Source organism: Anastrepha ludens, chromosome 2 (genome assembly GCF_028408465.1).
Source record: "Anastrepha ludens isolate Willacy chromosome 2, idAnaLude1.1, whole genome shotgun sequence".
NCBI classification, from domain to species: domain Eukaryota; kingdom Metazoa; phylum Arthropoda; class Insecta; order Diptera; family Tephritidae; genus Anastrepha; species Anastrepha ludens.
Window position 1 is genome coordinate 123146553 of NC_071498.1, and position 22714 is coordinate 123169266.

At 37.8% G+C, this 22714-nt stretch overlaps 1 protein-coding gene across 1 annotated transcript; it reads right to left on the reverse strand.

Annotated features, from left to right (window-relative positions):
• Positions 1–4345: 4345 nt before the first annotated feature.
• LOC128855253 (lipase 3-like) lies at positions 4346–21981 on the reverse strand. The gene is made up of 3 exons (XM_054089986.1): positions 21105–21981; positions 5871–6608; positions 4346–5806 (listed from the first exon to the last, which is right to left on the reverse strand). Exons 1-3 carry the CDS (start codon positions 21267–21269, stop codon positions 5414–5416), a joined length of 1296 nt encoding a protein of 431 aa, XP_053945961.1. The 5' UTR covers positions 21270–21981; the 3' UTR covers positions 4346–5413.
• Positions 21982–22714: the final 733 nt, after the last annotated feature.

Below are 22714 nucleotides of genomic sequence, written 5' to 3' on the forward strand. Positions count from 1 at the left end.
AAAATGAATAAAACATACTTCTCATATGGACCCTGTTATATATCTTCCTCTTGATTGGCGCGATAACCGCTTAAGCGATTTTGGCCGATTTTAACAAAGCGCGCCGGTCATTTCTTTCTCGTGCTAACCGGTGCCAGTTGGAAACACCAAGTGAAGCCAAGTCCTTCTCCAATTGAACTGGAGGTCTGGCCTCTTCCTCTGCTACCACCAGCTGGTACCGCATCGAATACTTTCAGAGCCAGGGCGTTTGTATTCGTTCGGACGACATGAAGCCGCTGGATCTTCTTTCGTTACACTATGTCTATAAAGTTCATACAGCTCATTGCTCCATCGCCTACGAAACTCGCCGTCTATATCTATATACTTGGCAGAGGCTTCTTTACGAGGAGCTTTTTCATAGCGAAAATACACTGGGAAGTTTGTCATCGGCTGCCGAGGGGCGACAGCTTTTTTACCATTTTGGTGTTTCGTGTCTGGAGATTCGAGCCCGTGCACTTGCGAATGGTAGTCACGCACCCAAACACACAATAATTTTTTTATAAAAATATAGTTCATACTATGATACAATAATTTATAGAAGGTAATTTCACTTCTTCTCCGCCGTGTTAGGCATCTGACAGAAATTTTGTTTTCGAAGCTCCTACTTATTACAAGAAATCCACTTTGGGACGTTAGAAACATGAAACAAAGCAAAGCGAAAAAATTTGAATAATTTTCATCACACAAAAAATTGAGTAAAAAGTCGCTGCATCTGTGGATGTTGCAGCACGCGGAATAGCTGTAAGGATACAGTTATAAAATATAGTAAATTTTCTGGTCCTGAGGTAAAGCTTAATAACACACTTTTTTCCATCCTTTAACTTCAACTATTCTTCTCACCCTTCTCCAACCCCAACTCCGAAGCAACTCTTACTGTTCTATAATCTTCACCAGAAAGGCGACCTTTGACATGCCTAGAGGCAGTGTTTGAAAGTCAGACTGGCTTCGCTGCGAAAATATGGCCATTATAAGTATTCTACAAGATATAGTCCCCGTTTTGCTGATATCTGATCAATCAGTGGTGTGGGAGAAATATCACGCATGCTATCGATCGGGACTTTGCTGGAATGTTTAGTATGCCACCTCGAACATAAAGTTCCCAGAATATATTCAGAAAATTCAAGATTCGCCTCCAAAGTACTCTCCATCAACTGCAATGCACTTACCTTAACACCAGCGTTTTATCTAGTTCTCGAAGCATTTCTGGAACTCTCTTTTCAGTTCTGTTAAAACGCATTCTCCGTAGTGATTTTTTAACTCGATCAAACGGAAAAAAATCGCAGGCAGTCATATCAGGTGAATTCGATGGATGTTGAATTGGTATTCGTTTCGTTTTTGGTCAAAAAATTTCGGATAATGAAGGCACTGTGCTACGGCGCGTTATCGTGGTGCAAAATCCTCGAGCTGTTTTACCACAAATCCTTTCATTTTTGGCGAATTGCTTCACGTAAACGTCTCATAACGCTCAAATAATAGTCCTTATTAACTGTCTGACCTTCGACCAAAAACTCCTGCTGTACAATACCTTTTTGATCCATAACAACCGTGAGCATCACTTTTATTTCTTCACTGAAAACGACGTGGCTGTTTTGATCTTGGTTCATTCGGAGCTCTCCACTCACACGTCTGATGTCACTCTCCTGATGTATCGTAAATGAGTGTATTTCTTAGAATGCCATTACCGAAACAGTTTCCCAACATTTCTAAGGTTTTCGCACTTTTGATTTCCTTTTTAACGCAAATTTTGATACGAACTCGTTTTTGCAAATTCAAATCCATTCCTCCGGTTACTTTTTGATCAAGCCAACAAAATTTCACGGTTTCAGCTGTCTAAATTAAGGATACATTAACGTTCTCTGATGGTTTTGATGATTTATTTTTCTTGTTTGGTTCGCCCTTTTTCTCTTTTTTCTCTAAACTTCTTCATATTTTTAGATGGCACTGGCTATTCATCGAAGGCAAGGCGAACCCATACATTGTTATATAATAGTATTGGTACAAAAACAAAAATGTATATGTATGTTGTTATTTTTACAATTTCTTTGTTCTACCGAAATTGCAGCAGTGTTATTATACTTTTCACCAGGAAGCATCGTGTTTCAAGCGAAAATTTCGGCTTCACTAGCAAAATCACACATTCGGTCAAAAAAATGTTGACACTCTCCTGCTCAATGCTCATCACCAAAAAATTTCACTACGCACTCAATTGCGTAAAGGACGAAAAGTAAACAAAGTTTTCAAAGAGTTGTATTTTAAAATTCAATTTAATTTATTTATTGTTTTAAGAGAAAATTCAAGCTATCTGAAACTACATAATTTGTTGGCCCGGTGTCAACTAAATTTTCAAAATGATTTCGATTTAAAGAAGAAATCGATTCTTTGATGTTAAGTAATGAACAAAATGAAAATTGATGATCCAGATCTTAATCCTACGACCAAATCAACCAAAAAAAAAAAAAATGAAACAGGGTCGCAGCCTTTAAACAATATTTGTTGTGTTTGCATTAACTCATTCGTTATTAAAGGGGTCCAAGATGCCATACTTCTAAGCAAAATGAATTTTGCAATATTGTGGTAGATTATGGGCTGAGCTCCAAGCATGTAACAGGGTGCCAGTAATGCCTAGTATTGCCTAGTTTGAGCAGATCCTCTATCCTCGAACTTGACAACTTAACTCCCGCTTTAGAAACAACTTCGTTTATAATGCTCCATTATGTTATGTTATGTTATGTTATGTTATTATTATGTTTCATGCCTCCAATGAGCGTCAAACCCTGTCAGGTACCTTATATTTTTCCTTTCTTTGATATGGTAGTAGATATCAAAAATAAAACCACAAGTATACGCATATTACTTTATTCATTTGGATGACTTCAAAAGGTTAAAAATAATTTAAAAATATTTAGCTTTTTGACTAAAACATTATGCTTTATATATTTACCCACCTTAATACTACAGAGGCTTCTTTAGCTTTATTATCTAAATATAGATATATTACTTCAAAGACACTAAGAATTCATATTTTTCAAGGCTAAGATCTCTAACTAATACAAATATTTTAGAAATATAAAACTGTATTTCCCTAAATACAATACTCTTGCAACGTTCTTAAAAATGTGTGAATTTGTTGAAATAAAATTATAGAAGGTCTTTTAAAAGTGACGCCTAGATCTCAGTAGTGAATAATTTTCATCACCTTTGACATTTGTCAAGTAGACAGATGATAGAGCAACGCGTAAAAATTATTGAATTTTATTATGAAAGTAATGGATCTTTAAGAACAACATATCGCAAAATTTGTGAATTTTTTGGTAGAAAAAATCGTCCGAATGAGTTGGCCCTTCAAAGGCTGGTGAAAAAATTTCAAGAAACTGGTTCTATTGAGGATAGAAAAAAGACTGGCCAAAGACCAAAAACTGAACATTCGGTTTAGAATATAGCTGCTGTAGCGCAAATTGCTGCTGAACAAACTTCAACATCGATATCTCGACGTCATCGATTCTCAACAATCAGTCATTCACGAATCGACTGTTTGGCAGGTTTTAACTGTAGACGTGCCCGGGTGGACATATAAATGATATAATTTTCACATATGCAGTGAAACCTCTCTTAATGGACACCTCTATTGGACGAGCATCTCACTCTTTTTCTATACCAAGTTTTAAGTATACATTTCAGTACAGATTACTATCTCTTAAGCGGACATCCCTTTGGCCGGACGCGGACAGTTATTTTTGATAAAATTGACACAAAAACCTCTATTGAACGAACGCGAACCTCTTATCAAAAGACATTCAAATTTCTTTTCATAATAATTCAAACAAAAATCTCTGTTGAGCGGACGTGAACTCCTCATAGGTGGACAAAATTTTAAAAGTGGTAAAAGGGAACTTCGCGGATAAAGCGCGAAGTTTTTTGATGCACACATTTGGTTTTGGTTTGCGCAGTGATTTGTATTCAGTTATAGCGGATATACGCAATACGATGGGAGATCAAACCTTAGTGTAAAGAAGAAAATTGAAATTATTAAAGCTTTCGAGGAAGACGATTTATCTGTCCGGGGAATAGCCGTTAGGTGAGTTTTAATAATGAATTAAATATTGAAATATAAATAATTAATTGAGTGCATTTGGTATAACGTCATCACCGTATAATTCTGACGAGTCAGGTTTTTTCTTCAGAGTACCGCCAAATCAAATTTTATCTCTAAAAAATGAAGTATGTCGTGGATGCGAATTATCATTCTTAAAAATGCCAAATCCAATCTTATATATTTGGTTTTATGTAATATAGTTTATTGAGTGAAATTTAATATTAATTTTTTATTTTCGTTTTTATTTATATGGATTTATACACTTTAATCAAATATGCACTTTGAAAAAATATGTACACAATTCCGCTTGAACGATCTAATATCAATATTTTTTATTAAACAAGGTATAGTATTCAATTAATTAAAAAATTAAAAAGTTCTAAAATAAGATACCCTCTCCTTGAGCGGACATCTCTTTTGGCTGAGCAAAGGTTGAGTGGTGATTGAACGGTTGAGTACGTCAAGGGCAAAGGTTGAGTCCGGGGAGGGAGGTTTCACTGTAGTTGTTAATAGCCGTATTTTGATTAAAAATAGTGAAGCCTGAAAAAATTTAAAGTTTTACAAGTTTTATTTTAAAACGACATCTAGGCACGTCGTTTAAAATACCCTTTACGATTTTGAGACTACTTCAAAAAATGAAGTTTTTTCAAATACCGCGCTCAATCGTTGTCGGCTGGGTAATAACTCTAAGTAGTAAATGATGATATAAAAAACTTGGATATGGGTAAAATCTCACGTTCGCATTACCTTATAAACACTTCACTTCAAACTAATCTAGACATTTCGTCCCCTTAGTATTAAAATAGCCTATAAATTTTATGATGTTTTGAGAAAATGAATTTCAAACTTTTTGTCGAAAGTAGCTCTCACTCAAATCTCGTTATATCTGTAAATATTTATTATTTTTTTACTAGAATTTGACAAAATTTTGACCACATATAAAATCGACGATGGAGAATCCAAAAATTCAATAAAAAAATAATAGCCTATGAGCACATAGGCTATTGTAATACTAAGGGGACGATTTATTCCTAAATTTTTTCAAAACTTTCTTATTAAAAAGGTTGTACCCTACCTACCCCACCTAGAATAGACATTTTACAAAATATTCGACAATTAGCTATGGCAACATTAATCAAACATAAACTTCTATAATAAAATATTGAGTTTTGCTAATCAAGAAAGTATTTCGTCGCTGCCTTTTAAACCGGCTTTTTTTGCTATACATCACAATTAAAGTGTTTAAATCTAATACACTCGAATACAATCGAATCATCGTCGTCAACTGTAGGTATATTCGTAATAGTTTGCAGCTCTGATGATTTTATCAAATATAAAGTCACGCACGCCCAAGCCACAAATGAAATCGAAGTGATTCCAACGTTTTCGTGGAATCTTGTAGACGGCCTGAAGGTTGCGCAAGCGCATCAGCAGCCGCCAAATATCCTCCACCGAAACGATGTAGTCGTTCTCAGCATAGAAAATTGTTACCGGCGCCGTAATTAGCTCCAGCTTGTAGTCGGGCGGTTCCAGTTGATTGTACATCAGCCAATTCTTCTCTGGTCCGTAGTCGTATTGCCGAAATTTCGACGAGATGTAGCCCTGAAAGTAGTGCATAATTTGCTTAAAGGAGCCACCCACCGGAAAATTGGCCATTATGTCGGGCAGCAAAGTCTATTTGCAAATACATAAAATAGGTCATCATTTTTATATTAATCACATTAATTTTAAAACCCACCTTGTTGAGATGTTTCGTGTCATAGCCTACCGCTGGCCAAAGGCGGCTGACACACACCATGGGTCGCTCGTTTTCGAAACAAAGCGATGAGAGGAACTTTTTCACAAACTTGTTGGTAGACACCATTTCCATGCCCTCCAACACTTTGGCCACATAGTTTCGTGTGCCCAATATGGGGCCGAAAATCTTGGCCAGCCCGCCTTTAGTATTGCTCACATACGCCACCGGTGCCAGCAGATGTGACGTCTTGAAGACAGCATTGTATTGCGGCAACATTGAGTTCAATACCAGAAAGACGGTGCCACCCTGTGAGATGCCCACAAAATGCATCTTCGCCTCACCCGTACACTGCAGAATATAGTCCACCATAGCAGGCATATCAAAAATGCTCATCTCATGCCAGCTAAAGTTCCAGAATTCGCGTTCAGTCGCGTTGTACCACACGTTGCGCCGCGTGTAAATATTGCCGCGATTGTTGCCCAGCCAAATGTCGTAGCCTTGACGCCACAACAGATATGGTAATGAGTTTTCGCGACCATTGAGTAGCCAAGCGTCCGAGGAGGCGTAAATTCCGGCTAACAGGAAAACGACTGGTCGACGCGTATATGTTCCACTTGCCGACGACATCGTTGTGGACGTGTTGTATTGCGGGATGCGGTGTAGTGTGAGCGCATAGCCATCTTTTGTTAACACATGATGCTTCTCCACCGGATAGCCGTCGCGACGTATGCGTTTAACCTGCAAGAACAAATTGAAGGAATAAAGTAATAAATCATTTTTATTGCGCTTACTACCTAAGTATTTGTGACTATCAGGGAGCAAGGTAACAAGTTGTTTGATTGAGTGACTGAAGTGGGTAGAAAGACAATAATAGTTAATAGGCGCTATCGGCGTCAATGTGACACTGCAGTGACATGAAGGTGACTTACGCAAATTGTCTACCTGGCTGTCTGCATGGCTCAATTCGTGTCTGGATGTACGGCCAAGCAAAGAGGTGGCGGCGTAACGTCGTACATACCTAAGTAAGTGCATATGTTTATATGTTTGTATGTCCGTGCTATACAAATGTGAGTCTGTATTTATGGATATAACAACCGTAATTGGGCTTCGTTGCCATTTTACTGTGGTTATTATTGCGCTGCACAATGTTTTCCAATTAATATTTGTATACCCTGCATGTGCGTGGTATTCGGGAGCGTAATAAATAGTATGGCCTTTTTTAATAGTCATAAAAATTAAGCTCAATTTGCGGTTCGGAAAAATGTATTTCAAGTGTCGATTTGGGCCGGGAAAGTGGTTCCATAATTTAGGGTCTACTAATGCGAGTCAGATTCTTCCAAATTTAGTGCATCGATAATGAAATAACGAACAAATGTGTTGCGAATACAGAATTTATCCTGAAAGTAATCGTAAGTCAACCAAATTCTGGTCCCCAAACCTCTGAGTAAACGACTGTCAAAGTTTGCTGAGCCACAGCTACACTCACTTGTAAAATATTTAATACAAACAAAGATCTCCTATCTCAGCACAAATTTAAGCAGAAGAATAGAAAATATTACATAATCATATAAAAATCTGATAAAACTGAATTAAAAACGTATACAGTGAAGCAACCAGAATTGCACCATGCAGCACTTCGTCCCATTCCTCGTTCATTTCGCATAAAATTTTGGCAAAGAAAGACATTCCAATGTTGCTATCCCACTCTTTAGCTTCAATATTTCTACCTACATACGATTTTTTCTTATTCCTCAATATGAAGTCGCACATCAAGCTTTGGAATATTACTAAGGGAATGATGCTTTCAATCGGTCGGAGTAACGCTAGAATCTAGAAAGTTAAAAGTAAGTATATAATAAACTTTTACTCGTAACTTAAATCACTTGTGAATTATTGATAAATGCTGGTAACTTAATTGTTGTAAATTTATGATGCCGCAATCATTAACTGCTAATACGAGGGTTGCTTTTTATATTTCTCATCGTGAGTAATTCTAGGATTGTTAGGCGCCGTCTCACATGTTCATTGGAAAGTTAAACATATTTTACCATAAACGTACTCAGAACGTTTTGATCTGAGAGCCATATTCATCTCGGCAAAAATTGATATTAAACCTTGCACATTTTCGTGCGATTAATTTTTCCAGATGTTCTTGATAATCTTGCTGAATTAACACCTGAAATCTCAATGTCATGGGCTATGATGCTACCGATGTTCAGTTTTGTAAAACGTTTCATGACTGAACTGGGCAATAAAAGACTTGGGAAGGGTTATCTCAAACTAACAACATAAACCCGAACGTGATAACATGGTAAACGGATGGATCTCTCAGCGAAGAAGGTGAAGGGTAGATGTCTGCGGACCTGGGAAAAGATAGGCGGAAGTATTAAGCAAGAATATTAATATATTTCAAGCGGGAGTCTACTTAATAGAAATATGGTATGCGCTTACTATAAACTTGAACTTTAACTTTTAATTAAATCTATAAAAAAGGAGCATAACTGCTCATACTGTTAGCCAGGCAGAAATAAAGGCTGCCAACACTTTCCAGGTTACATCAAAACTTGTGCTGGAATGTCTTGATAAGCTGAATATTTTGGGTACCAGGCCCCATAGGAATTACAGGAACGACATGGCAGATAAATTAGCTAGGAAAGAGGAGGCTGCCCCATTTATAAACCCAGATTTATTAAGTGGCCTAGAAAAGTGTAACTTCTCCTCTCTTATTCAGAAAGTAGAGGAAAGTCAAAGAAGATCATACTGGGACAATTTACCTATCTGGAATTAAATAAGAATAATTCTAGAATCATCACGTGGGGCATTCTAGATAGAATTACAATATTATTGTATTTCTTCCATTTTTGCAGGTTCAATAAGGAGGAAGATGATAGCGCCAAACACTTGTTGGCATCGTGCCCAGAACTGATGCATGAGCGCGACAAACACCTGGGTGTATGTATTTGACCAGAGAAGGTAAAAAATCTCAATGAAATAAGAAAAATACTAAAATTTGTTCAGAAAATTGGACTCAGAGATATACAGGGTCCGACCCTCGAAGTGTAATCAATAAAAAATGCCGTAAATTTAGTTTGGAAAATTACTTTTATTCAATTAAACATAATAAGAATCAATTTACTTTTGCTCGATATGAGCATCTTTTGCCTTGACTATGACCTTGAGATGCTACAGAAACGAATCGCAAGCTGGCCGAATGTGACTTACAGGTATTTTGGCTCACTCGCGAACAATGGCTTTTTGCAGCCCCTCGAGACTGGTGAATCTTTTAGTTTGGATCTTACTCTCCAAGAGAATTATTCATCGGATTCACGTCTGGTGAATTTGAGAGCCATTGTGTGGACTTTATGAAGTTCAGAACGTCATCTGAAACATCCATGGTCTGCCACCGAAATGTTTGTCTGCCTAATGACTAAAATTCTCGTATGAACAGTCGGTCATATAAACCCTATCGTTTTGAGAATTTTCGAATTGCCCCTTTTGCGCTCATAATATTACTATGATAATAACGCGACAAGAACACATCGGTGAACTATAATAATTATACGGCGACAAGCAACATTCTTCAGCATCGTAAAAGACTGGCACAATGAATTCCCTTGAAGGTCTTCCATTGTGCTAGAAAATATCAGCAAATTATTGAGTAAGATCATCTTGTCATATACTGTGAGGTTGAGGCATCTTAGGCATTAGTAAGTCACACATCTACAAGATTTCCATGAACACCTTGCGGCAAAAAAGGTGTGTTCATGTTGAATCAATGAAATTGCCCTGAAAATTGGTCCAAAAGAATCCAAAAGTCGAGAAAATTTTGAAAAACAATAAAACCGTTTTCAGCTACCAATATTAATTTTTCTATATTTAGACCAAAAATAACAACCTTTCTAAAATATATAGGGGGAGAAAAATCTTCTCGTAAAACAGCCGGTTAGATGTTTTGATGAATTCAATTCTGAGAATGATCAAAAAATTATATTACAGCGTTAATACAGGACATTGACGACATACCCGCGGATTTTTTCTGATCGTGCCGCTAATGAGTCAACAGAAGAAATTGTATGTATCCCAAGGATTGCCATAATCGAATTGAAATATGTTGCTAGCATCACTGCGTTAATGAAATAGATATGAGTAGACAAGTAAAAGGGGCTTCAATTGCTCGTTAAAGGGCGTATCAGATATTTTGGCACCATTATAAAGAATACCTAAAGGAAAGAAATACCTAATGGAATATTTTAAGATTAATATAAAACATTCACTCTGCGCGGCGACCGCGCTTCAAAAAACACTCACCAGTCCAACGCCGGTTACGCTGCCCACAGTATTTTTGAGTAAAACTCCAATTATATTTCAGACTGAGATTCTGACAATGCCTTAATTAATTCCTCTTTTCCATCAGCATAAAACTTTCGTAGAAGATTGATAAGTTTACCATTTCCACTCTTGCCTGAATTTCGTGTTCACTATTTTCTCGGTGATGGCTGTAGTGATCGATATCTCGACAAGTATCGATCAAACTATGATATTTAAACTTTATATTCGTTGTCAAGGTATAGGATATTTCACACTAAAAAAAGGAAGTCAAAGGAAACAAAGAGACAATTCGGTACATTTTACAGTTTTCCTTTGATGAGGGCGAAAATGGAAACCAGCTCGCTGAAATTGTGAATGGTGTTTATGGTACCGATACTATTACAGCTAATTACGTGGAATTTTGGTTTCGTCGATTCCGGTCAGGTATTTCTGATGTCGATAAAATCACAGAAATAATTGAAGTTGATCGGCTTGTTAGTAGTCGTAGCACCGCCCAGCAGCTAAAGATCGATCATAAAACAGTTTTAAGCCATTTGCGCAAACATTTTACGCAAAAATAATGGATTTCTTTTTTCTCAACTTATATATACAATGGTTCTGATCACGAAAACCGAATTTTTGACACATACTCCCCTAATGAGTTTATGAAACCAACCAGTTCAATTGCTAAAATAGTGAAAACCTTTAAACACTTTCATTCTTGTTTTCTGGAGTGAGTGCAAGTAGGTCAATGACAAGCAAAAACGGCGATTAGCCTCGTAATTCCGGGCCTGGACATATTATATTTAAGTCAGTTAAGAGTGATAATTCTGCAATCGGACGCCGTGCGAAACGTGTGTAGATTTATGAATCCAATTAGAACTGGAATCTAATTTTCGCCTGAGGGGATCAAGGAAATGTATCTGGCTAGCCATTAGCCGAGATGGTTACCGAGGATGATTCGATACTCGATCCGAATTAAGTCTACCGAGAGAGCTGGATATTGGCGTCATTCAAAGGAGTTTCACATTGCTACACCAATCTTGACTTGTTTGTGAAATCCGCCATATTCAAAATTAATACTGTAAATAGTCTTTCAAAAGTTACGCCTAGATGTTAGTGGTGAATAACTCTAAGATTATATCTTTCGTTATCTTTGACATTTGTCTAGTATAATTTTACAGGACAGAACAACGCCTAAAAATTATTGAAATTTGTTATGAAAATGGTCGATCTTTAAGAACAACATATCGCAAAATTCGTGGAAATAATCACCCGATTGAGTGGGCAATTCAAAGGCTGGTGAAAAATTTCAAGTAACTGGTTCTGTGTTGCGAATACAGAATTTATCCTGAAAGTAATCGTAAGTCAACCAAATTCTGGTCCCCAAACCTCTGAGTAAACGACTGTCAAAGTTTGCTGAGCCACAGCTACACTCACTTGTAAAATATTTAATACAAACAAAGATCTCCTATCTCAGCACAAATTTAAGCAGAAGAATAGAAAATATTACATAATCATATAAAAATCTGATAAAACTGAATTAAAAACGTATACAGTGAAGCAACCAGAATTGCACCATGCAGCACTTCGTCCCATTCCTCGTTCATTTCGCATAAAATTTTGGCAAAGAAAGACATTCCAATGTTGCTATCCCACTCTTTAGCTTCAATATTTCTACCTACATACGATTTTTTCTTATTCCTCAATATGAAGTCGCACATCAAGCTTTGGAATATTACTAAGGGAATGATGCTTTCAATCGGTCGGAGTAACGCTAGAATCTAGAAAGTTAAAAGTAAGTATATAATAAACTTTTACTCGTAACTTAAATCACTTGTGAATTATTGATAAATGCTGGTAACTTAATTGTTGTAAATTTATGATGCCGCAATCATTAACTGCTAATACGAGGGTTGCTTTTTATATTTCTCATCGTGAGTAATTCTAGGATTGTTAGGCGCCGTCTCACATGTTCATTGGAAAGTTAAACATATTTTACCATAAACGTACTCAGAACGTTTTGATCTGAGAGCCATATTCATCTCGGCAAAAATTGATATTAAACCTTGCACATTTTCGTGCGATTAATTTTTCCAGATGTTCTTGATAATCTTGCTGAATTAACACCTGAAATCTCAATGTCATGGGCTATGATGCTACCGATGTTCAGTTTTGTAAAACGTTTCATGACTGAACTGGGCAATAAAAGACTTGGGAAGGGTTATCTCAAACTAACAACATAAACCCGAACGTGATAACATGGTAAACGGATGGATCTCTCAGCGAAGAAGGTGAAGGGTAGATGTCTGCGGACCTGGGAAAAGATAGGCGGAAGTATTAAGCAAGAATATTAATATATTTCAAGCGGGAGTCTACTTAATAGAAATATGGTATGCGCTTACTATAAACTTGAACTTTAACTTTTAATTAAATCTATAAAAAAGGAGCATAACTGCTCATACTGTTAGCCAGGCAGAAATAAAGGCTGCCAACACTTTCCAGGTTACATCAAAACTTGTGCTGGAATGTCTTGATAAGCTGAATATTTTGGGTACCAGGCCCCATAGGAATTACAGGAACGACATGGCAGATAAATTAGCTAGGAAAGAGGAGGCTGCCCCATTTATAAACCCAGATTTATTAAGTGGCCTAGAAAAGTGTAACTTCTCCTCTCTTATTCAGAAAGTAGAGGAAAGTCAAAGAAGATCATACTGGGACAATTTACCTATCTGGAATTAAATAAGAATAATTCTAGAATCATCACGTGGGGCATTCTAGATAGAATTACAATATTATTGTATTTCTTCCATTTTTGCAGGTTCAATAAGGAGGAAGATGATGTTCTTCAGCATCGTAAAAGACTGGCACAATGAATTCCCTTGAAGGTCTTCCATTGTGCTAGAAAATATCAGCAAATTATTGAGTAAGATCATCTTGTCATATACTGTGAGGTTGAGGCATCTTAGGCATTAGTAAGTCACACATCTACAAGATTTCCATGAACGCCTTGCGGCAAAAAAGGTGTGTTCATGTTGAATCAATGAAATTGCCCTGAAAATTGGTCCAAAAGAATCCAAAAGTCGAGAAAATTTTGAAAAACAATAAAACCGTTTTCAGCTACCAATATTAATTTTTCTATATTTAGACCAAAAATAACAACCTTTCTAAAATATATAGGGGGAGAAAAATCTTCTCGTAAAACAGCCGGTTAGATGTTTTGATGAATTCAATTCTGAGAATGATCAAAAAATTATATTACAGCGTTAATACAGGACATTGACGACATACCCGCGGATTTTTTCTGATCGTGCCGCTAATGAGTCAACAGAAGAAATTGTATGTATCCCAAGGATTGCCATAATCGAATTGAAATATGTTGCTAGCATCACTGCGTTAATGAAATAGATATGAGTAGACAAGTAAAAGGGGCTTCAATTGCTCGTTAAAGGGCGTATCAGATATTTTGGCACCATTATAAAGAATACCTAAAGGAAAGAAATACCTAATGGAATATTTTAAGATTAATATAAAACATTCACTCTGCGCGGCGACCGCGCTTCAAAAAACACTCACCAGTCCAACGCCGGTTACGCTGCCCACAGTATTTTTGAGTAAAACTCCAATTATATTTCAGACTGAGATTCTGACAATGCCTTAATTAATTCCTCTTTTCCATCAGCATAAAACTTTCGTAGAAGATTGATAAGTTTACCATTTCCACTCTTGCCTGAATTTCGTGTTCACTATTTTCTCGGTGATGGCTGTAGTGATCGATATCTCGACAAGTATCGATCAAACTATGATATTTAAACTTTATATTCGTTGTCAAGGTATAGGATATTTCACACTAAAAAAAGGAAGTCAAAGGAAACAAAGAGACAATTCGGTACATTTTACAGTTTTCCTTTGATGAGGGCGAAAATGGAAACCAGCTCGCTGAAATTGTGAATGGTGTTTATGGTACCGATACTATTACAGCTAATTACGTGGAATTTTGGTTTCGTCGATTCCGGTCAGGTATTTCTGATGTCGATAAAATCACAGAAATAATTGAAGTTGATCGGCTTGTTAGTAGTCGTAGCACCGCCCAGCAGCTAAAGATCGATCATAAAACAGTTTTAAGCCATTTGCGCAAACATTTTACGCAAAAATAATGGATTTCTTTTTTCTCAACTTATATATACAATGGTTCTGATCACGAAAACCGAATTTTTGACACATACTCCCCTAATGAGTTTATGAAACCAACCAGTTCAATTGCTAAAATAGTGAAAACCTTTAAACACTTTCATTCTTGTTTTCTGGAGTGAGTGCAAGTAGGTCAATGACAAGCAAAAACGGCGATTAGCCTCGTAATTCCGGGCCTGGACATATTATATTTAAGTCAGTTAAGAGTGATAATTCTGCAATCGGACGCCGTGCGAAACGTGTGTAGATTTATGAATCCAATTAGAACTGGAATCTAATTTTCGCCTGAGGGGATCAAGGAAATGTATCTGGCTAGCCATTAGCCGAGATGGTTACCGAGGATGATTCGATACTCGATCCGAATTAAGTCTACCGAGAGAGCTGGATATTGGCGTCATTCAAAGGAGTTTCACATTGCTACACCAATCTTGACTTGTTTGTGAAATCCGCCATATTCAAAATTAATACTGTAAATAGTCTTTCAAAAGTTACGCCTAGATGTTAGTGGTGAATAACTCTAAGATTATATCTTTCGTTATCTTTGACATTTGTCTAGTATAATTTTACAGGACAGAACAACGCCTAAAAATTATTGAAATTTGTTATGAAAATGGTCGATCTTTAAGAACAACATATCGCAAAATTCGTGGAAATAATCACCCGATTGAGTGGGCAATTCAAAGGCTGGTGAAAAATTTCAAGTAACTGGTTCTGTTGAAGATAGAATAAAGAGTGGCAGACCAAAAACTGGACGTTCTCTACGCAAAGTGTGGCTGGACAACCATCGACATCTCGTGGTGCTTAACAAATAGGCATTCACCAATTGACTGTTAGACGGCGTTGACCTGTAGACGCGCTCATGGTGGACATTTAAATGATGAAATGTTTCACATAAGAATCGTATTTTGAATAAAAGCAGGGACTCCTGAACGAATATCAATTTTTACAAGCTTTATTTTAAAACAACTTCTAGGCGCGTCTTTTAAAAGACGAATATGAATAATATTTCTTAAGATCAAGGCTGGATGGATGGGTTTAAGTAGACCGGAGATCGTAATTGAAAGCCCAATAACTTTGGCTTATTGCACTTGAGACCTAACACGCAAAGTATGAATACAAAAATGGGCGGGGAGGGCAGATGTCAGGGCTCTATATTTCTATTTTCCTCTCAAAAGGATACGTATATTGTGTGTTTTATTATTGCTAAATATGTATTTGATGTGTTATGACGATATGAAGTGTTACCTATTCAAAACACCATAACTTTTTTGTCTGAAATTAGTTTTTATTGATTTCAAATACAAAATTGTTCAAAAATGATTACAATTTTAACATATATTCACTTTAGCTCGATATGACCACCTTTTGCCTTGACTATAGCCTTCAAACGGTCAACAAATGAGTTGAATGCTGCACGAATGTAATTTTGAGGTATTTTGGCCCATTCTCGTATAATCGTTTTTTTCAGCGCATCCATACTGGCATATTTTTTAGTCCTCACCTTGCTCTCCAAAATGGAGCAGATGGAACAGTCCATCGGATTTGTGTCTGGCGAATTCGAAAGCCATTGTGTGGACGATTGGTTCACACGAGCTTTATAAGACGGTGCCGAGTCCTGTTAGAACGTCCATGGTCTACGACCGAAATGTTTGCGTGTCCACGGCTCTAAAGCAGCTTCGAAAACATTTTCCCGATAATAAGTCGCATTCACTTTGACACCAGGCTCGATAAAAACGATTGGAGAGCGTCTATCAGCGGTCATTGCGGCCCAAACCATTACTTGCGATGGGAAATTGCTTCGAGTGGCCATACGTAGGCTCAAATTCTCGTATGAGCGTTCGGCCAAGTAAACACGATCGTTTTGAGTGTTTATGAACTGCTCAATTGGGAAATTTTTTTCATCAGAAAACACAATGTTAGGAAATTCGTCACGTTCGTGCAAGCGCAACAACTCCTTTGTTCTTTCGCACCGAAGTTTTTTTTGCTGGGTGTGAAGTTGGCAACACTTCATATCGTTTATGCTGTAATATATACTTAATTTAGAAATAAAATGGAATTAAACCTGCTCTATGGGCTCGTATGAGGTAAAGGATTAAGTTTTAAACTCAAAGTAAGAGATCATTGTGAAAAACAAAAAATAAAAAAAAATAAACTAGTAGCAGATTCTTTTTATAGGAATGACTTATTCGATTATTTCGATTTAAATTTTTTTTTGACATTTTTTAGTTTATTTTCAGTCCCAGTGCTGTGATGGGTATGACTTTTCGAGTATTGTTAAATATTTTTAATTGCTCATATTGCTTGTCTAATTTTGGCAAATGCAAATGCCGGCACGTGTGTCGACAACTCAGCAATAAAATCACACATTGACACAGAAACACATAGAAGCCAAAGAAAAGCAACAACAGGGATGAGTGACGATAAACTTGCGATAGTAAAGTTTGTCATAAAACTTCCAAAAGCCACGGGTGTTTTTCCAATAACAATAATATCCATTCGTATAGCCACATATATACAGGGTGAGCCATCTTACGTTTGAAACTTGAAATAGCTTTAAGTAAGAAATGAATGATTTTGTTTTTTCAATGTGGGGTTTTTGCTAGAACAATTCTTACGATGGCACCAATTTTTCGATTATTTGGCTTATCCTAATTGGCTCCCTTCAATATATTGGCCCTATATTTACTTTTATTCAATTCAAAGTAAAAAACGTGTGAAAACAATACAAAATTAAGAATAAATTTACTTTTGCTTAATACGACCATTTTCTGCTTTGACTATGGCCTTGCGACGGTGCAGAAAGGAATCGCAAGCTGCCCGAAAGTGACTTGCAGATATTTTTGCCCACTCGCCGACAATGGCTTTCTTCAGCGCCTCGAGATTGGTGAATCTTTTAGTTCGGACGTTGCTCTCAAATCTGACTTGTTGCTCCTTTGGTATGAGATCATGCACCTTTTGGATCTTGTAAGGCTTGACTTTGAGATCGTTTTTCAGTATGCGACGTATGATACGGTCAGATATTTTCACTCCTTTCGCGATTTGATTGTCACTTCGTCGGGGATTTCGCTCAAGTCGCTTCTTCACTTTTTGAACCATTTCACGTGTCGTTGCAGTCTTTTGATGACCACTTCCATGACGTTTCGCGATGCTACGAAAAACATCGTAACGATGCGTAATGGTGCGATAAACAAAAAATGTATTTACTTTAAGGTGCTCGAGCTCACGAACAATCGCTGCTTGTGATTTTCCAGCCAAATATAATACAATCACACTATTACGTTTAAAATCCATTACTGATTTTCTTTTTTCGCGTTTACTCTCGGCTAAATGCTTCCGCGCGTTTATAAATAATACTCTGGACTGTCATTTAGGCAACTTATAGACAGCTGATGCCCGTGCGTGGGCGTCGGAAAATATGGGTTTCAAGTAAAAATTATTTTCTTGCAATTTTGGAAGGGGAGTCACCACCACTTTGCAAGTAAATTTTTAATATTTCCCAACATTGTTCAACTCATTTCATGAGCCGCAAATGTTAACGAAACTTCATGTCCTAATATATTATAAATATATATAATAGGATGGAGGGACCTACAGTTTCAAGTCGTCTTCGAAAGACAATTATTTTTATGAGGAGCTTTTTTATGGCAGAAATACACCCGAAGGTTTGCGATTGCCTGCCGAGGGGCGACCGCGATTAGAAAAAACTTTTTAATTTTGATCTTTTACCGAGAATCGATCCTACGTTCTCTATGAATTGCGAATGCTAGTCACGCATCAACCCATTCGGTTATGGCTGCATTTTAGTCCAACCAAAAAAACCAATCAGTTTTTCAAACACTTTCAAACGTTTGATGGCCCACCCTGTATATGCTATGTACATTTGCATGTATGTATGTACAACTATTTGTATGACTTCAAATTATGCATTCAGCACCAGCTCCCAATGCACACTCGAATATAAAAATTACACACCCAAGTAGCTGCATGTGTATGTATGTGTGTATGCGGGTATATTTAGTAAGCACGCGACACTCCTACGATTTAATATGCCCTTGTCGCTTGAAGTTTACCCTCCACTTGACTAACTCCATAGATTCAATAAGTCGAAACTTTCAATTTGTTACTTGAACTATTTCGCACTCAATTCGCAGAGGAATATTTATGTATAATTGCGTGAATGTGACAATTTTAAATTATTTGGTTTTTCAAGTATTCGGATTATAATACAATTTTATACGTTGGAAAGGGGCGTGATGTCATACAATTTCCTAAATATTATTCTGATGGTGGGGAAATTTCCTAAATATATCTTTTAACAAAAAAAATGCTGAAACGCTTTACTTCTGTTCAATTAAACGAATCCAGAGGGTTCTGCCGTTTATACATATTTCACTTTAATTAAATTAATTAGGTCTATACACACATACTTAATAAATAATTCAAGGCGCAGTCAGTCATTTACCATTTTTGAGGTGTTTCCAGTTGACAGGAAGGCTTTCAGAGTCGCCTGACTAGCTGAAAAAAATCGCTCTCTCATTACTACAAATTGGGCTAAGGCAAATTCAGAAATTCAGAATTTTCCTTCACGGATGAATCTGTCTTTAGTTGCATACGTCGGCCCTGGTGTACTGCTGATAATCGACAACTTCAAGGCACTGTTAAGCATTCAGTTAAGATTCTGTTTGGGGCTTCTTCGTCGATCTAGCCGTCTATTTGTGTTTATTGGCAATTTGAAAGCAGTTTTGATGAATAAAATTTAACAAAGCATTATTACCGACAGCTGGGAAGATGTTTGGAAGAAGTAGCGAACCTTGGATTTTACAAGAGGACAACGATCCATAGAACTCGAAGGTGTGTTAAGTGGAAACAGCAAAATGTAATTGAAATGTTGGACTGGTCTTCACAATCGCCTGATGTCAACCCTTTTGAAAATGTTTGGGCAATACTTAAGCAAAATGTAGCTGGGTAGGGGAAATGATTGCAGTACCAGACTGGTAGCCCCTGAGTAGCACTAAAACGCGGTTTTGATACCATTTTAAGACCTCCAAGGGGAAATATCTACAGTCAACCAGAGCTGTTGGGATGGGATTTAGGTTGGAGCACTGTCCAGGCTGTCGAGGAAAGGATCATTAAGTGACCTTAAACATCTGGCTGCCAAGCCTGGACATTTACAGAAAAAGTGCTCAGTAGTCTCCTTCTCCTCAACTTCTGCAATGGGTATTGAATGGGAAACCCAGCTTTTTTGCGTGAGTTCCGATCATCCAATGGACGGTAAGCACAGCTCCAACTTAGCAAATTGAATGGCGTGGTACTTGGCCATAGGATTTTCGAAATACCATTCGAAGAAATGGAGAAATGGAAATATTGAAATGGAGTTCTCCTTTAACAACAGTCAAGGGGATGCTGATGACTGGGTAGGAGAAAGCAAAAAACTCAAAGGAAAGCAAATATAGACGGTTAAATAGTTATCAAATCAAATTCGGCTGAATTGAAGCCGATTACCTCCATAACTTATCATTTGTCCCTAATATTATTTGCAGGTTGGAATAAAAATTGGGTCCTTATTTTCTTTCTGAATGAAAATTACGAAAAGGTTATTATTTAAATGATATTTAATTACCTCAATATACATATTGGGGATGGGAATAAGTTTCCACCCCTTTTTTATCTGAGAGAGTGGTGTCGACGCTTTCAAAGGGGCAATTTCGAAGTGAGTGATAAAGATCGAACAAGCGAAGGACACCGAAAATATTCGAATATACTCAACTGCAACAATTATTGAATGAAGACGCATGTCGAGCCCTTGATGATACGTCCACAGAGTTAGATGTTGACAGGTCAACCGTCGGTAAACGTTTGCACGCGATGGGAATGTTCCAGAAAGCAGGTAACTAGGTGCCACATCAATTGAAGGAGAGGGATATCGGGAGACGTTTGGTGACGTGTAAGACACTTCTTGAACGCAGAAAAGAAAAGATTTTATGCATCACATCACCACTGGCGATGAAAAATGGATCTGTTATGATAACTCGAGTATCGAAAATGTTGGAGCCTGCCAGGTGAACCAGGACCATCGATAACGAAAAAAAATATTCATGCTTCTAAGGTTATGTTGTGCATCTGGTGCGATCAGGAGAGTGTCATCTATTATGAACCTCTTAAACCATCTGAAACCATCACTGGCGATCGTTATCTACTGTAGCTAATGCGTTTAAATTCAGCTCTCAAAGAAAAGCGGCCGGAATGGGTTGGTAGACATGACAAACTGATTTCGCTTCGATTCAGAAATATTTACAAGGACTGAATTGCCAAACCTTGCCCCACTCACCGTATTGCCCAGACTTTGCACTTTCGAATTACCATCTGTTCCGATCAATGCAGTCAGCAATTATTGGAGAGCGGTTCACTTCTTACGAGAGCACCGCAAACTGGCTCAATGAATGGACCAAGTCAAAAGAACCCGAACTTTTCGTCAGAGGAATCCCTATGCTGCCCGAAAGATGGAGTAAAGTTGTAGCTTCCAATGGCATATTCACATAATATCATGTGATTTTTAATTGTTCAAATAATTCGTAACTTTGGCTAAGAAAGGACGGAAACTTATTCCCATACCCAATACAATAATTTTTGACAAATCCAGTTTTATTCCTTTTAGTTTGAGTAAAAACTTGGAAATCAAAAAAACATCCCTTTGTCACTATTCGTTTTTTCTCCACTGTAGGCGTATAGTCTTACCGCATCTGTAATGATGATATCGCGCGTTTGACGCACGTTAATAAACGCCGCAACCATAAACGTGGATCCTCGCAGCTGCAACTCTAACTGCCAGCAACACAATGCACTTAGCAGCAACACCGACAACGATTCAACGATGTTGCAACCAACGATGGTGACTGCCATAACGTGCGCGCGTTTTGAAGATGCTGCGATTGATGACGTTGATGTCCGTTGCTAGTTAAACGCGCTCAGTGTGTGATTAAAGCGAGTGGTCAAGATGACGCAGAATGACATACTGGATCTTTTTTAATATGCAGCGCGTAACGAATTCTACCCGTATAAGTGGCAGCCAACACACTTTGCTTGGCTAACAGCAGCTTTTGTTGCAGCTACCGCCGCGCTGCTTAGTGTGTCGGCTATGGGGCGCAAGGAAGTATCAGCAATAAGTTTCACAAATATTTTATTTCTATCACAATCGCTATAAAAGTCAAAAGTGGCTTCACTTCGCATGTGAAATAAAAACAAAATAAAAGTTTAGCGTTGGGGTTAAGTGTCAACACTAAATGGTACTTCAATCTTCGATCTCACAGCAGGTTATATGACCATTTGTATGTACGTATGTTTGTATGAGTACTGGACGAGTTGACTGCTATTATTACTTTTCACTTTTCACGTTTTTTGCTACTTATTGACTTTCTTCTACTTGTGTAGAGTTTTGTTTTAATTTTTGCTTTTTGATTTTTCTTTTGTTTTTGCACTTTCATTGGCGGTTTGTAACTTTTTTCGCTCGCAGGAAAAGGTGAAACCTCCAAATCGGTAACATGTATGAATTCCGGGATCGCATTGAAACAAAAGTTGGCAGAGTCGCGTTGCCTGAACGATTGTCGTGCGCGCACTGCTGTCTATAGACTGACTGGCTTGGTGCCTCGATCGCCGTATCACCACAGCCACAGGGGTATTCCATGTACTCCAGCTGATGTGAAGCGCTTCTCTCCGCTGCTGCTTCATGTACGGCACTCATAGAGACATTTACTGTGCTCATTACGTGCATTACCTTCATTTCGCCCGCTTTAGCCCGCATCCAAGCGCGCATTTAATTCATAAACTCAGCCAATATGTGTGTTTACGTTCACATTCATCGATTTGCAATGAGAATGGCTCGTCCCGGCCAACGAGCCGGCTAGCGTTACACGGCAGCTGTGACTCAACCACGTGTAGTGGTGCTTCCATTTGTCCAACGAAATTCGCTCGCCGTTGTCACTTGGCTTTTACTTTAGCTCTCTGGCGTTGGTTGCGTGGAAAAAAGGGGGGTACACACACACCACCTCCTCTGAAATGCAATAACCAGTTGTCTGGCATTTTGACTGCGCACGTCACAGCGCGATTTGTTTAGGATGCGCTTACGATGCGTCCACTGACTTAGTGCGCTGACTCGGTGACTCGGTAACACGGTTACACGCCTTGACGCGTTCCGTTAATTGCCGGTTATTTCGATTGTACATTTGTTTATTTGCCGACAGCTTACGCAGTTTGCTCATACTTGTCAACGCGTAGCATTGAAGTAATTTAATTTCATCAATAAGCGTTTAGGTCTTTGCGCCGGCGCGCCGACTTTTGCGCTCTCTAGT

What these genes read in the sequence shown, in the direction of transcription:
- LOC128855253 (XM_054089986.1), bottom strand. Translation starts at nt 21,269, where the DNA reads ATGGCAGTCACCATCGTTGGTTGCAACATCGTTGAATCGTTGTCGGTG. An exon ending in ATATCATCATTACAGATGCG is followed by an intron (nt 6,609 to 21,104) that starts GTAAGACTATAC and finishes TTGTTCTTGCAG; the next exon opens with GTTAAACGCATACGTCGCGA. An exon ending in ACACGAAACATCTCAACAAG is followed by an intron (nt 5,807 to 5,870) that starts GTGGGTTTTAAA and finishes ATTTGCAAATAG; the next exon opens with ACTTTGCTGCCCGACATAAT.